Raw genomic sequence first — 13204 nt, forward strand, 5'->3', positions numbered from 1 at the left:
GTCTCCCCTGGAATATCATTGTCCCACTCCTCCTCTGCCTTTGCCGCTCCCCCCCCCCCCCCTTCACCACTAGAGTGACCCCTCGCCCTCCAGGCTCCAGCCGCACTCTGAAGACAGCCCCGTGTCCCGAGCTGCTGTGACGACATTATCTGTTTGAATGCTGGTCTCCTCCAGTGTGGTCTGAGCTCTTTGACGACCAGGGCAGGATTACGTCTAACTTTGCGTTCCTGGTACCTGACAAACAGCAGGTACTTCATAAACGAGGTAATGTACATAAAATATTTAGCACGTCACCTGACAACAGACAGTGGTCAATTCAGGTTGTTGTTGCAGTGAGTGTTAATTTGCCGAATGAAACCAAAGGTTCTCACGTATCCACAGCCAAAAAAAAAAAGGATTGGCTTTCTTCTTGGTAGCAACTAAAGAGAGAAGGCTGAATGAAAAGAAAGAACCATAAGACACGCGTAGAAAACAATGAAGGATCTAAAGACACCAGAGGGAAACAATGACATAGGCTAAATAATATGAAATTAGTGAGAAGATCAAACAAAGCAGGGGGAATTTGACGAACTTTCCTAGCCGGCCAGATAGTCTCCACTAGGAAAGTGACTTTGAGGGAAGTGGTAAATTCCCTATAACCTGAGTCATTAAACACTAGACCAGATACACCACTTAAAAGCACACGGCAGCAGACATCGGGGAAGCAGCTGAGCTAGTGGGCTTTTTTGTCCTTTAATTTCCCCGATTCACTCACAAAGTATTTATCATAAGGCTGCAAAACATTCTTTACATCTTTTCCCATTTGTTCACCTTCATTTTTCTGAGGGAAAGGTGCACAGTATTAATATTTACTTAGCCAACATTACCCAGCAAGGGGACTGTGCAAGCCCACAGTGGCTAATATTTAACAAGAACACAGAGACGGCCATTTTACTGGAAACATTTTTTGACACAACCTGATTATTTTGATTAGGTCTGTATTGGGCGGCGGGGGGTGGGGGGGTGGTGGGGGAGAATCTTGGGGCAGATTGCTACTGGGTGTTTGTCGATGTAGTCTTTGAATAAAATCGGTCGGCACACATTTTCTTAAGATAACAACCACACGACACGCAAGTTGTACTTTGTTGCTCTAGCTCCCTTACTGCTTCCTTGTCTTTCTTCCTCTGCTTTTTTTTTTCATCTGATAGTTCCTAGAAACAAAGCCAGACACCAGAATAAAAGAGCTGATACTACTATTCTCTTCAGTTGTTTTCTGTAGCTTTTTAAATGTAGTCATATTTTTCTGACTTTGTTGATTCGAATTTTGCCTAAACAACCTCTTTCCAAAGTATCTCCGAAAAGATTGTTTTAGATTATTTCCAGCTTTCACTTGAGCTGGCATCTGGATGCTTTATTTTGTTTCTGGTGGATTAAAATGTAATACTACATTAAAAAAAATAACTAAGTAATCAGCAATCAGTACTCACTTGAGCGAGCTCTGGGTGAGTGGGGGCAGGGAGGCTCGGGTAGGACCCTCTCATTTTAGTGACGAGTGAGCCACAAAGATGTCTTACAGGGTCACAAAGCTGGTGGGAGTCAAAGCCTAGACTAGAACCCAGATGTCCTCATTTTTCATCTAGAACTTTTCCCGTGACACCAAGGATTAAGTGGGTAGAGACAACTGAGTTGTGCGCATTTTTTTTTCTTTTTCCCAATCTACCTTTCAGCAATATAACCATAATAAAGATAAGAACTGCTAACATCCAATGAACGCTTACTTCATGCTTATCCCCAACCACAGATCAAATAGGAGAGCAGCTGAGCATAATGTAAGTTGTACCAAAAACACTAAATACAGTTCTCAGATTTTTTTCACAACCATATTTAATGAGTATCCCACGTTCTGTTCTGAACACCAGAAATAATTGGCCGAGCAATTTATTAAAAAGCAAACAAACAAACAAACAAACATGAATTTCTAGTAGCGAAAAGAAGCCTTCCAAATGTACATGTATAAAGTTTTAAAATTACATGAAGGTTGGGGAAAAACAGATAATATGGAAGATTCTGCAAGTCACAACTGAGATGCCCTTTGGCAGATATACACTCAGGGCTTCCTGCCCTATTCAGAGTGCCAGGGAGGCAGTTGGATGGGCCTTTTCCTGCAGTTAGACAATCCTGCTCCATGAAACGGGAGATCGTTCTGGAGCTTGCCCACTCAGCTGCACAAAGTGCACCCATGTGGGTTCCCGCGGCCATTTTACACTGGCCTACTCAAACTTCTGACAACCGTCGTGTTCCCTGGTGTGGTTGATTTTTCGGTTCATTTTGGCCAATAGATATATCATGGAGCAAACAAAAATGTCAATAGATAGATAATTTCCATTTCCATCAGGACTAATTTGAGTACAGGATGACAGGTTTACACAGGCTGACGCAGCATTTCTTATTCTAAAGAACGTGTTCATGTTTCAATAACAAGGAGCTGAATATTAGGTGGATGGAACATAGGTCACAGGAAAGAATTAGCCTATTTCCACAAAACTACCAGCCTTAAAAGAGTCCTGACGGGAGTCAGGCGAGCGCCGAATTTCTCCGTTCCAATGACTACTCTCTGGAGAACCGATGAGTGACGGTGGCCTGGTTCTTTTAGAGACTGGGCACCTCCAATCTACAATCAGACAATCTTCAGTTCAAGGTTTTGTTTTGTTTTGTTTTCTTCCTGTTCTAATCAAAGCAGGGGTGGACAGAGATAATTAGCTTCTAATTACTGAAAATCATGGTGCCCTGGCCTCTGTGGTTGTCAGCAGAAAAGTATCTTCTCTTCCTCTTGTCTGTTAGGAGCCTCACAAACAATCTCCAGAGCTCAGGGCTCCCCCTAGTAGGGAAATCCAGATCACGTCTCCCTTCACACAGCCAGGCGAGTCCATTTGGAAACTACTCACTGCTGCCTCAATCCAGGCCTAAGCCTCTTCCCAAGAAACAAGTGTAGGTAAATATCCCAAAGGAGAGGCACCCTCGGAAGACCAGTCTCCTTCCTCTGGTTGCCTCTGAGACAGATTTGCTCTTTTCCCTTCCCGGCATTAGGATGGAGGGAGGCTGGAGAGCTAAGGAGAGCACAGGGTGGACAGAACTGTCTTTGATCCCTGTTCTGCCACCGGAGAAAAGTCCCTCAACCTCTCAGACCTTCCCGATTCTCATCTGGAAAACAGCGATACCAATGTCTGGTTTGTGGGGTTGGGGAAACCCGGGGAGAGGCTGAGGTTCACGGCATCCCGTAGCTCTGCCTTGGTGCCTCTGGATCAAACACACAGATCTTGTCGGACACGGAAACAATGCACAAAGAAGTGCCCGAAAGTCTCACAGTGTGACCCGAGCGGGGCAAGCGCCTTTCCGAATCTGCCGGGAATAGGCCAGAGAGCCCGTTGGCTCTGTTAACCTGTCCAGTGATATTCGGGGGACAGGCCCTGAGTTGTTCGGCAGCGGGGCGGTCCTCGTCCCTCAGCCTTGTATGGGACGCCCCCTAGTGGTGGCAGCTCTTTCCCCGCGCTCCCCTGAGTGGGTGGCAGCTGTGGGCCGCTGTGCCCGCTTCTCCCCACGACAGGAGGAGCGGTGCCTGCTTGAGCCCCGGAGAAGGCAGAACTTTTTCTTAGTGAAAATGAACCCTAAAAAGACGATTCATATCATCAAATGAGGTCTTGCAGAAATGAGAAGAGAAGACAATGAGGAACAAAGAGGGCAGTAACTACACGCTTCAGTTGTTACCAAACTTTTCAGTAATTAAAACCTGATTGGGAGAAATGAAAGCCCGTGATCCTAAGGCTTTTTCATTACGAGTAAGCCTTTTACAATTAATTCTCGAACCGTTCCTCTGAAAGCCAATTTGACAGCGAGCTTTGTTCAGTAGTCTGACTAATGGCTACAGCCACCCCTGGAAACACAAATGAATTTCTTTTTATTTTTAATATAATCAGCTGGATTACTAAATAACGTAGAAAGGGAAAAAATGAACAAACACACACAATGGAACATAATACAGTCAGACTGGGGAAGCGATGGGACAAAAAGCATTGGGCCCAGTGACCGAAGGCTTGGCTTCAGTCCAGCTTCCGTCACTTACGTAAGACAAGTCACTTAATTGTCTCTAAGTTTCAGTTTCTTTATCCGTAGAAGCAGGAACAGAAATAACATTGCACCCTGAGGACCTCAGCGGACAGACGACTGACGGGCCGTTCAGGAATAATGCTTTGTAAAAGCCCTGTACTAACGTTACGGCTCTTAGCGTCACTGTTGCCTGCCTCTGAGGACAGTTCCGTCAGCATACGGGAGACTCGGGGTGGCTCATGTCGCCTTATGGGGCCCTGAGGGCAATGGTATTCTACTGACGGCCCAAAGAGAAAATGCAGCTAATATGTACAAGATAACAGCATAGCGGTGGGTGCTAATTACATAAATCCCCAAGTTACCACCTGTGATACAACCAGAAAATGTTCATACCTTCTGGTATCTTATTGATCTCTCATTTTCTTTGTGGGACAGATTTAAATCGTGAAGAGTACCAAGTAGCAAGCATCTTAGACCACAGCACAAGGAATTTTGGTTTAGCTGCACTTGGCAATGCGAAGGCACCTAGTTGCTGGGAGATGTTGCATTTTCCCTAAGGCAAGGAAGTTTGCCAATGTGCCCCACCAGGTGTTAAGGTACCCTGCTCGAGCATTTCCTCCAACCTCACCGATAGGAAAACTGAGGCTTAGAGACAGCAACTGGTCTGTCCAAGTTCCCACAGGTCCAAATGATGCTCGTAACCATTATATCATACTGGACCGGACACAGGACACTGTGGGAGGAATCTGGAAAACTGCAAAAGCCACCACCTGGCAGGAGGGGGCCACGCGTTGGTTCAACCACTTTGGAAGGCAGTTTGGCATTCTCTGAAAGCCTTGAACGTTCTCATGTGCTAAAATCCAGAAATTCCACTCCAAGGTAGAGAAATTCCCACGTATTTGTACTTTGTTTGTGTACCCAGGAATATCACGGAAGCCTTGCTCATAGTGCAAAGCAAACAAACAAAAACACCTAGAAAACCCAAAGGTTCATTTGACAGGGGGGTGGCTACAGGTGTCACACAAGAGTATACAGCAATGGCTATGAATGAGCCAGAACTCTAGAGAGTTGCAGAGATGAATCTTTCGCATGACGCTACGTGGAGGAGAAAGCTACAGAAGGCTACCTACGGAATGATGCATGCGTATGTGATAGAACTTTCCAAAAAAATGAAGCGACAGGTCAGGACAAAGTTCAAGCAAATGGTGCCTTCGGAGGGCAAGGGTGAAACGGACACCCCCAGGTAGATGCGAACGCGTTGGGAACATTCTAGTGAGTTGGGCGGCAAGTCCTTGGGTGACTGCTTTGTCCTGCTTTGTGCGACCATGTAAATTAAATCACTACTTTGCATGAGGTACCTATCTCATCATTAAAACCTCTGCTTTAAAGTTACCATGGGGTAGGACGGGGGTACAGAGGCCGCCGCCTCTCATCCCCAGCCCAAGGCACCTAGAGCCTAGACGATTAACGGGGAAAACGTGAGGCCAAGGTGCATGGCTCCGATTATCCGAGTTTGTTTTTCCGGCCCCTCCAAGCTAGGAGGCTACCTAGGGCTCCGGGTCTGGATAAACAACACCGCCAGCACAGCAGAGCGGATGACAAAGTTCTAGGCCACCCACGCAGCAATCAAGAGCTCGGCTGGGTGGGCCAGAAATTGCAAATGTCCCTGCCCCTTGGCAGCAGTGAGCCACCTGTGGAGAGCAGCAGGGGCGGCCACCGCGGCAGTGTTCCCGTGCTGGAGGCCCAGCTGCCCCCGGGGGCCAGCAGCTGAGTGCCAGCCAGCGAGACATGGACACCAGGCGCTCCAGCTGGGGCAATTTATGTGAGTGGATAATTGCACATAATAGAGTTAAAATATAATTGCCTCATTAAAATGGGTTACTAGATCTCATTGTGTGTGAGTGTGAAAGAGATAGACAGAGACACGTGTGTTAAACTGCGAGAAAACAAAATTGCATAAATGCATGTGAACGGGAGCAGTCGGAGCGCTTGACTGAGCCACCTCGACGGAAGGAGACCCTGGTGCCGGACGGAGCCTGCCGAAGGACTTGGGATGATGTCTCCTCCCACAGCGATGAGGGCTCGGGGTTGGGCCTCGCTAACGGCAGCCAGGTCCTATCCCTGCTGGGGAGTCTCCAGTTTGCAAGGTAGAGTCTTGGGTGGCAAAGATCTGCTCCGTCCCCTTCCCCATCTCCGGTCTCCAGAGTCCATCCTGGCCTGGCTGCCCAAGCAACCAAGCGGTAGGGCAATCTTCACGCCCGCTCCCCTTCACGGCAGCTCTCTGAGCTGAACCTGGAGCCGTCTGCCCGGGTGACAGGTAAATCGAGGTACCAGAGAATAACTGCGAGGAGCCCTCGCCAACCTGTGAGGGGGCCCGCACAAGGGACGGTTCCTCCTCCTCCCTGTAAGAACGCACACCAGCGGTCCCTGGCTAGATTCAGCAAATGTCCCACTGTTCGAGCGCCCGGGGATACTGCTCTGCTGTCCTCACGGGTGGTGCCCCAATGCTCCCATCTGAGCACCACCTCCATTTCTAACACCCACATCACCAATGGCCCATGTGAGAGTTCCTAAATGGAGACAAATCCAGCTACTCACCTCCTCTGGATTATTTTGTTAAACAGTTGTTTCTAAAATTAACTCTGAGCTCTCATCACCCCAAGAGCCACGCGTGGTCATGCCTCACTTTGTTCTTGAGTTTCTAACGTGCACTCAATCTGGCAATTACCACCACTCCGTCTGGAAGGAGCAAAGTTAAGTTTGGTCTCAGAGCACTCACACATTAAAATGTCAAGGCTAATGAGTTATTTTCTTTTCAGTATTAGAAAGCAGATAAACATTAACAATCTGGTGTCAGCAAGTGTCACTAACAAAACCCAAATCCCACGTCCAGGAGTGTTGACTGTGGCCACAGCTGAGGCAAGGGAATGGAGACGGGAAACAGCGGAAGAAGGGGAGAGAGGGGGAGACTGGACACCCGGCCCCAATCCGGGCACCGGACACTGACTGGGCCCCGTCACCCTAACCAGCCTGTGGGACTGACTCACCTCCGCTGCTGAGTCCCTGACTTCAAATGCAGATTTTCACTTATATGAACAGATTTGTTTCTATGCATGATTAAATACTCTCTTGATTCGTCAGATAAGTTCAGAAGTGCAAAAAGGAGGAGGATGAGCGTTTTAATTACAAGCAATTCAGCCTGGCAAATAGAACTCTCAACCTGCCAAGTCCTGGGCTTCTAAAGCTCGCCAAGATCCCCATCTGCTTCTACGGGGGATTGGGGAGGGGGTGCTGATTCAAGTTCCCACAGAAAGAATTAGAAAATCTTGGACCGAACGCTTAGCTCTAACAAATAAAGAGCCTCGGTTCTGGATAAAAGTCAAATTGTGAAGATACCGCACAGCTCTGTTTTTTTGGGTTTTTGTGGGGGGCGGCTGTAGAACAGGGCGAGATGTAGACGGGGAAATGACAGAACCAGATTTCAGCTCATCTCGATGAAATTCTGGAGTTACAAAGGCTACTCTTGTTCCCTCAGGTTTTTTTGGGTGCGGGCCAGGGGTGCCTGGATGTCCATAATCCCTGAATGGATCTCCCTATCCTGCCCCCAGGCCCAGGTTCCTTGAGTGCCAGGATACCCAGAAGCCTCAGAATGGAGCCCCTGAAATGTTATGAAACGGGAATTGGCAACCCTTTCCTCGGAAGCTGCCAAACTGGAGAAAGAGCCGTGGAGGCACAGGAAAGGTGAATGCAATGTGCCATCTGGGTGTCATGACTCAGCTTGTAAGGTGCCCCCAACTGTGCACCCGCCACTCGAGTGGCAGGCAGATGGAGGGCAGATGGGCAAGAAGGGTGGGCACGGGGGCAGCATCGGGGAGGGTCCCTGGAAGCCAGCAGTGGCCGGGAGGCAGCTGCGGAGTCTCAGCCAGGCTGGCACTGCCATCAGGAAGCTTGGAGTGCCACCCCCTGGTAACTGAGCCAGGGGTTGGTTGCTAAATCCTGTAACAGAACCCTCCCTACAGGCACTTGGCATTTGAGCCTTAATGGTTTTGGCACGCGGCCTAATTACTCAGAATATGTGCACGGTTAGACAGTAATTCCTTCATCACGTTCAGTGAGTATCTGCACACAGCACAGAAGCTGTGATATTTTTATTCCAATAATTCCTTTGCCGACCACCAAACTTCTATGAAAAAGTCTCAGAAGCTATTAGATATAAACCACACTGAGTTTCACATTAAGTTGATGCTTCGGATTACGGACAGTTTGTATAAACCTCAGAAAGTCCACCAAGGCAGAAAGTCGCCTCATTTCGTTCAAGAAACCATCTACAAAGAATGTGGCTACACTCAGTGATGAAAAGGATTCACATCATACACCGTCTCAGAACACTGGAAGCTGGCATTCTTGCTTATGCTTGTTAACGCAATTATGCACCACAACTCATTGTGAGATAAGGTCATTTTGGTTAATGAAATCAGATTGTCTTAACAGGTTGATCTCGTAGAGATTCAAGTCAGATGCTGGTATTCAAAACACAGTCAGAGCCAACAGAATCCAAGTCACCCACCTGAGGGTTTGGGAGAAGAATAAAAGTGAACAATATGAATGGTAACTCAATGCGCTCTGAGAATTTAGCTTCATTTGCCCTGGGACCAAAGTGACGGGTGTTACCAGGAGTTCATAGATCAATGACTGGCTTAACTGATAAGGCTACAGTTTATTTTTCTAACTGTGAAGTAGGACACAGGGGGCATGGCAGAAGGAAATCTATTGTCATCGTCAATCGTTCTTTTTATGAAACAAATTTTATTGCCTCACTCCCTTGTTACAAATGTTAATAGTAAAAATACAAATCACATACTTCTGAGAAACTAAGGGTGCAAAGAAAAAAATCAGAATAGATAAAGTTGAAATGTCTAGAAATAGCCTCAAAACATGTAAGGCAAAAGCTGAAAAAAAAAAAAAAACTAAACTAAAAAAAACCAAACACACAATCTCAGTTAACATTTTTAACAAGTATCTCTCAGCAGCTGATGTAACATGCAGATAAAATACCTAAATCCAATAGATGATTTGAACAAGATTAACAACATTTATCCCCTCAATATGTATAGAACTCTGCACCCAATAACTAAGAACACATCCTTTCCAAATATAAAGGAGACATCCTTCACTAAAATAGTATTCTGGGGGTGCCTGGGTGGTTCAGTCGGTGAAGCGCTCGACTCTGGGTCAGGTCAGATCTCATGGTTTGTGAGTTCGAGCCCCACATCGGGCTCTGCACTCATGGTGCATTGATGGGTTTGGGATTCTCTTTCTCTCCCTCTCTCCCTCTCAAAATAAAGAAAGAAACTTAAAAATAAATAAAATAGTATGCTGGACCATAAAACAACTATGAACAAATATATAAAGATTGATATACAATATACTGGCTGGCTACACTGGAGTTAAACTTGCTATCAATAATCAATAGATGACTAGGAAATCTTCATGTTTGGAAATACATTTTGAAGTAGTCCATGAGTCAAAGAAGAAATCACAATGAAAGTTAGAAAATATTTTGAAGTGAAAAATAATGAAGGTATGCCATATAAAAACATGGATATAGCTAAGTTTATGTTTACACAGCAATACAGATATTTCAATGAATATATTACCAAAAAGAGTTTGAAAATTGATACTAATTTTCCTTGACCTACAATAGGCTTGTCTCATTAAATCCACTGTAAGTTGAAATCAGTTGAAAATGCATTTAATATACCTAATCTACTGAACATATAGCTTAGCCTTGCTAGCCGACCTTAAGTGTGCTCAGAACACTTAGAGTGGGCAAATCATCTAATACAAAGCCTATTTTAGAATAAAGTGTTGAATATCCCATTTAATTTCTAAAACACAGCACTGAAAGTAAAAAACACAATGGTGGTAAGGGTATCAGTTGTTTACCCCTGCGATTGCGAGGCTGATTGGGAGCTGTGGCTCCCTGCTGCTGTCCAGTATCACAGGAGAAGATCCTCCTGCATATTACCAGCCCAGGGAAAGATCAAAATTCAAAATCTGAAGTACAGTTCCAACTGAATGCATATTGCTTTTGCAACCCTGCAAAGTCAAAAAATTGTAAGTTGCACTATAGTAAGTCAGGGACCATCTGTATAAACATCTACTTCAAGAAGGTAGAAAATGAATGGGGAGCATTCGTGGCTCAGTTGGTTAAGTGTCCGACTTTGGCTCAGGCCATGATCTCACGGTTCGTGAGTTCGAGCCCCGCGGCAGGTTCTGTGCTGACATGCCAGAGCCTGGAAACTGCTTCAGATTCTGTCTCCCTCTCTCTCTGCCCCTCCCCCACTCATGCTCTGCCTCTCAAAAATGAATAAACATTAAAAAATAATTAAAAAAAAAAGAAGGTTGAAAATGAAGAGCAAATAACAAAGTAAAAGGAAGGAAATAATAAAAACAGAGCAAAAAATCAATGAAATGTAAATAAAGATAGTCAACCATGTCAAAACCAGACTCCTTGAAAACACTAACAAAGTTCATAACTCTTAGCAAGACTAATCAAGAAAGACAGAATAAATTATTAATACCATGTCCACAGACATTAAAAAAGATAAGGAGGGGTGCCTGGGTGACTTGGTTGGTTAAGCCTCCTACTCTTGATGTTGGCTCAGGTCATGATCTCACGGTTCCCTGAAATTGAACTCTGCATTGGGCTCAGGCTCTTGTGCTGACGGCATGGAGCCTGCTTAGGATTCTCTCTCTCTCTCTCTCTCTCTCTCTCTCTTTCTCTCTCTCTCTTTCTCTCAAAATAAATAAACTTTTTTTTAAAGATAAGACCATTAAGGAGAACATTATGACAAATTTAGATGAAATGGACATATATCTTGAAAAACAGAATTCATCAAAACTGACACAAGACAAAATGGACCATATGAATAGTCTTAAATATATTTTAAAAATTGAATCCAAAATTTAAAACTTCTCACAAAGACATCTCTAGACAAGTTGGCTGCTCTTGGAATTCTTCCAAGTACTTAAGGAAGAAGTAACAACAATCTTACACAAACTATTCCAGATAGGAGAAAAAGAGATTATGTGCTAATAGGTCAGTACAATCTTGCTACCAAAACCTGACAAAGATATTAAAAGAAAGGAAAATTACAGGGCAACCTGCCATGGGCATAAAGGAAAAACTATAAATAAAATATAAATAAATCAAACCAAGAGGTATATAAAAAAGATTGTTCTTTATAACCATTGGGTTTATTCCGGGAATGCAAAGTTGTTTTGACATTTGAAATTCTCCACATTAAGCAAAGAAAGGGGGATAAAGACTATAGTTACCTAAAAACAAAAAACAAAACCTACATTTGATAAAATTCAATACTCGTTATGATTTAAAGTAATCATAACAAACCAGGGACAGAAGGGGACTTTCTTAATTTGGTAAAGCTTATTTACAAAATATCAGCCTAGGAAAAGCTTTCCCTCCTTCCTCACATTTTGGAAAAAGACAAGGGTGATCGCTATCACCACTTCTATTCAACACTGTACGTGTTGCACTGGTTGGACACTGCACAGTGTCATAGAGCCAGAAAGACTAACAAGAAAGAGTAAAACCGTCATTCATCATAGACTGTGTGACTGAATTTATAAAGTTTACACAAGCATCTACAAATACCAGTTGGAATTTACTAGTAAATTTAGCAAGATCACTAGTCAATATATAAAACAAAACTAAATCCAGTGGTTTGTACAAAAAGAGAAAAGAATACAATCGGTCTGGGATCATCCCAGGAATGCAAGAGTGATCTATGATCAGAAAAAGTACACATGTCATTTACCACATTAACATTAAAAAAGAGAAGAGCCATATGATCATTTGATGCTCTCTGATTAATCTACTGAAAACCTACAGCAAACGTAATTCCTAATGGTGAGATACTGGGAACATGTTTAAAATCTGAATTACAAAAAGTGTCCATTATCATTGCTCTGGGTTAACATTGGGCTGGAAGTCCTAGTCAGCATAGCAAGACAAGAAACGAAGGGCATAAAGATTGTCAAGAAGGAAACGAAACTGTCATCTAGTCTCAAATATAAATGTCTATATAGAAACCACCCCCCCAATCATTAGATATAAGTGAGCTAAATGCTTAGATCTAAGGTAATCAATATAGAAAAATCAATTCTGCTTCTATACACAGCAACAGATAATTTTAAAATGTAATTAAAAAATAGATACCATTTACACTATGAACAAGAACTGTACGTTCCTTAGGAATGAATATAACAGTTTTCTGAGATTTATTTGAAGAAACATCCATTTTTTTTGAAGGACACTAAAACTACTGTAATGTAGGGAAAATTTAACGTGTTCACGATTTGGATTATTTAACTTCATAAAGATATTCATTGTACCCCAACTGATGTATAGAGTCCAAGTAATCCCAACCATATTCCCAATGGCTGTTTGTGAAGGAGAAGTTGATTTTAAAACCCAAGTGGAACCGCAAAGAGCCAAGAACACCTGAGGCATTCTAAATGAAAAAGACAAAACGGAACATCCTACCAAATATCAAGATTGTGAAGTTATAATATTAAAATATTTGTTATTGGTGCAGGAATAAGTAAACCTACGGAAAGAATGCGAGAGAGATCCAACAGTGTATCCACATACACAAAAATTTGATTCACGACAGAGACGGCAGTAGCCTCACCCACTGTATCACACACCAAGTAGGAGGCAATACTAATTCTGCATCATCTCCTGATACCTGTGGTTACCAAGAGCAACACCATGGCTAACGAGTTACCACTTGCAAGGAGAAATCACAGGTAAGTCACAGGAGTGTATTTGCACGGTTTCTGCAAATTCCGTTAGGATTTATTATTGTATGATTCATCGCATCAACCTGTTAACACTCGGTGGGTGAGTGATTTCTTTGTAGGATTGAGAATGAAGGCAGGGTAACTGGACCTGGTGTTTTGCTTTTGTTGTGTTTAATGGCAGCCTTCTGGCTTTGGAATGCTTGCTTGCTTACATCGTTGTTTATGAAAAGGAGCTCTGAAATACAGTTTTGAAGCGACAAAAATTCCTTTCCTGGTCTTCTATCAAATACAG

The 13204-nt window shown here is 43.8% G+C and overlaps 1 protein-coding gene across 3 annotated transcripts in view; it reads right to left on the reverse strand.

Annotated features, from left to right (window-relative positions):
* Positions 1–13204, reverse strand: part of COG6 (component of oligomeric golgi complex 6) — a 131117-nt gene that overhangs the window by 28998 nt on the left and 88915 nt on the right. The window contains exon 19 of one of the 3 annotated variants that reach the window (XM_078434084.2): positions 2815–8650. The exons of the other annotated variants lie outside the window; for them this stretch is intronic. Within the exon in view, the coding sequence (XP_078290210.1) occupies positions 8611–8650 (40 nt within the window). The 3' untranslated portion in view covers positions 2815–8610. Of the gene's footprint in view, positions 1–2814; positions 8651–13204 lie in introns of those variants that run through there. 3 annotated transcript variants of the gene reach the window in all.

This window comes from Panthera onca, chromosome A1, assembly GCF_046562875.1.
Source record: "Panthera onca isolate mPanOnc1 chromosome A1, mPanOnc1 haplotype 2, whole genome shotgun sequence".
Lineage (NCBI taxonomy): Eukaryota > Metazoa > Chordata > Mammalia > Carnivora > Felidae > Panthera > Panthera onca.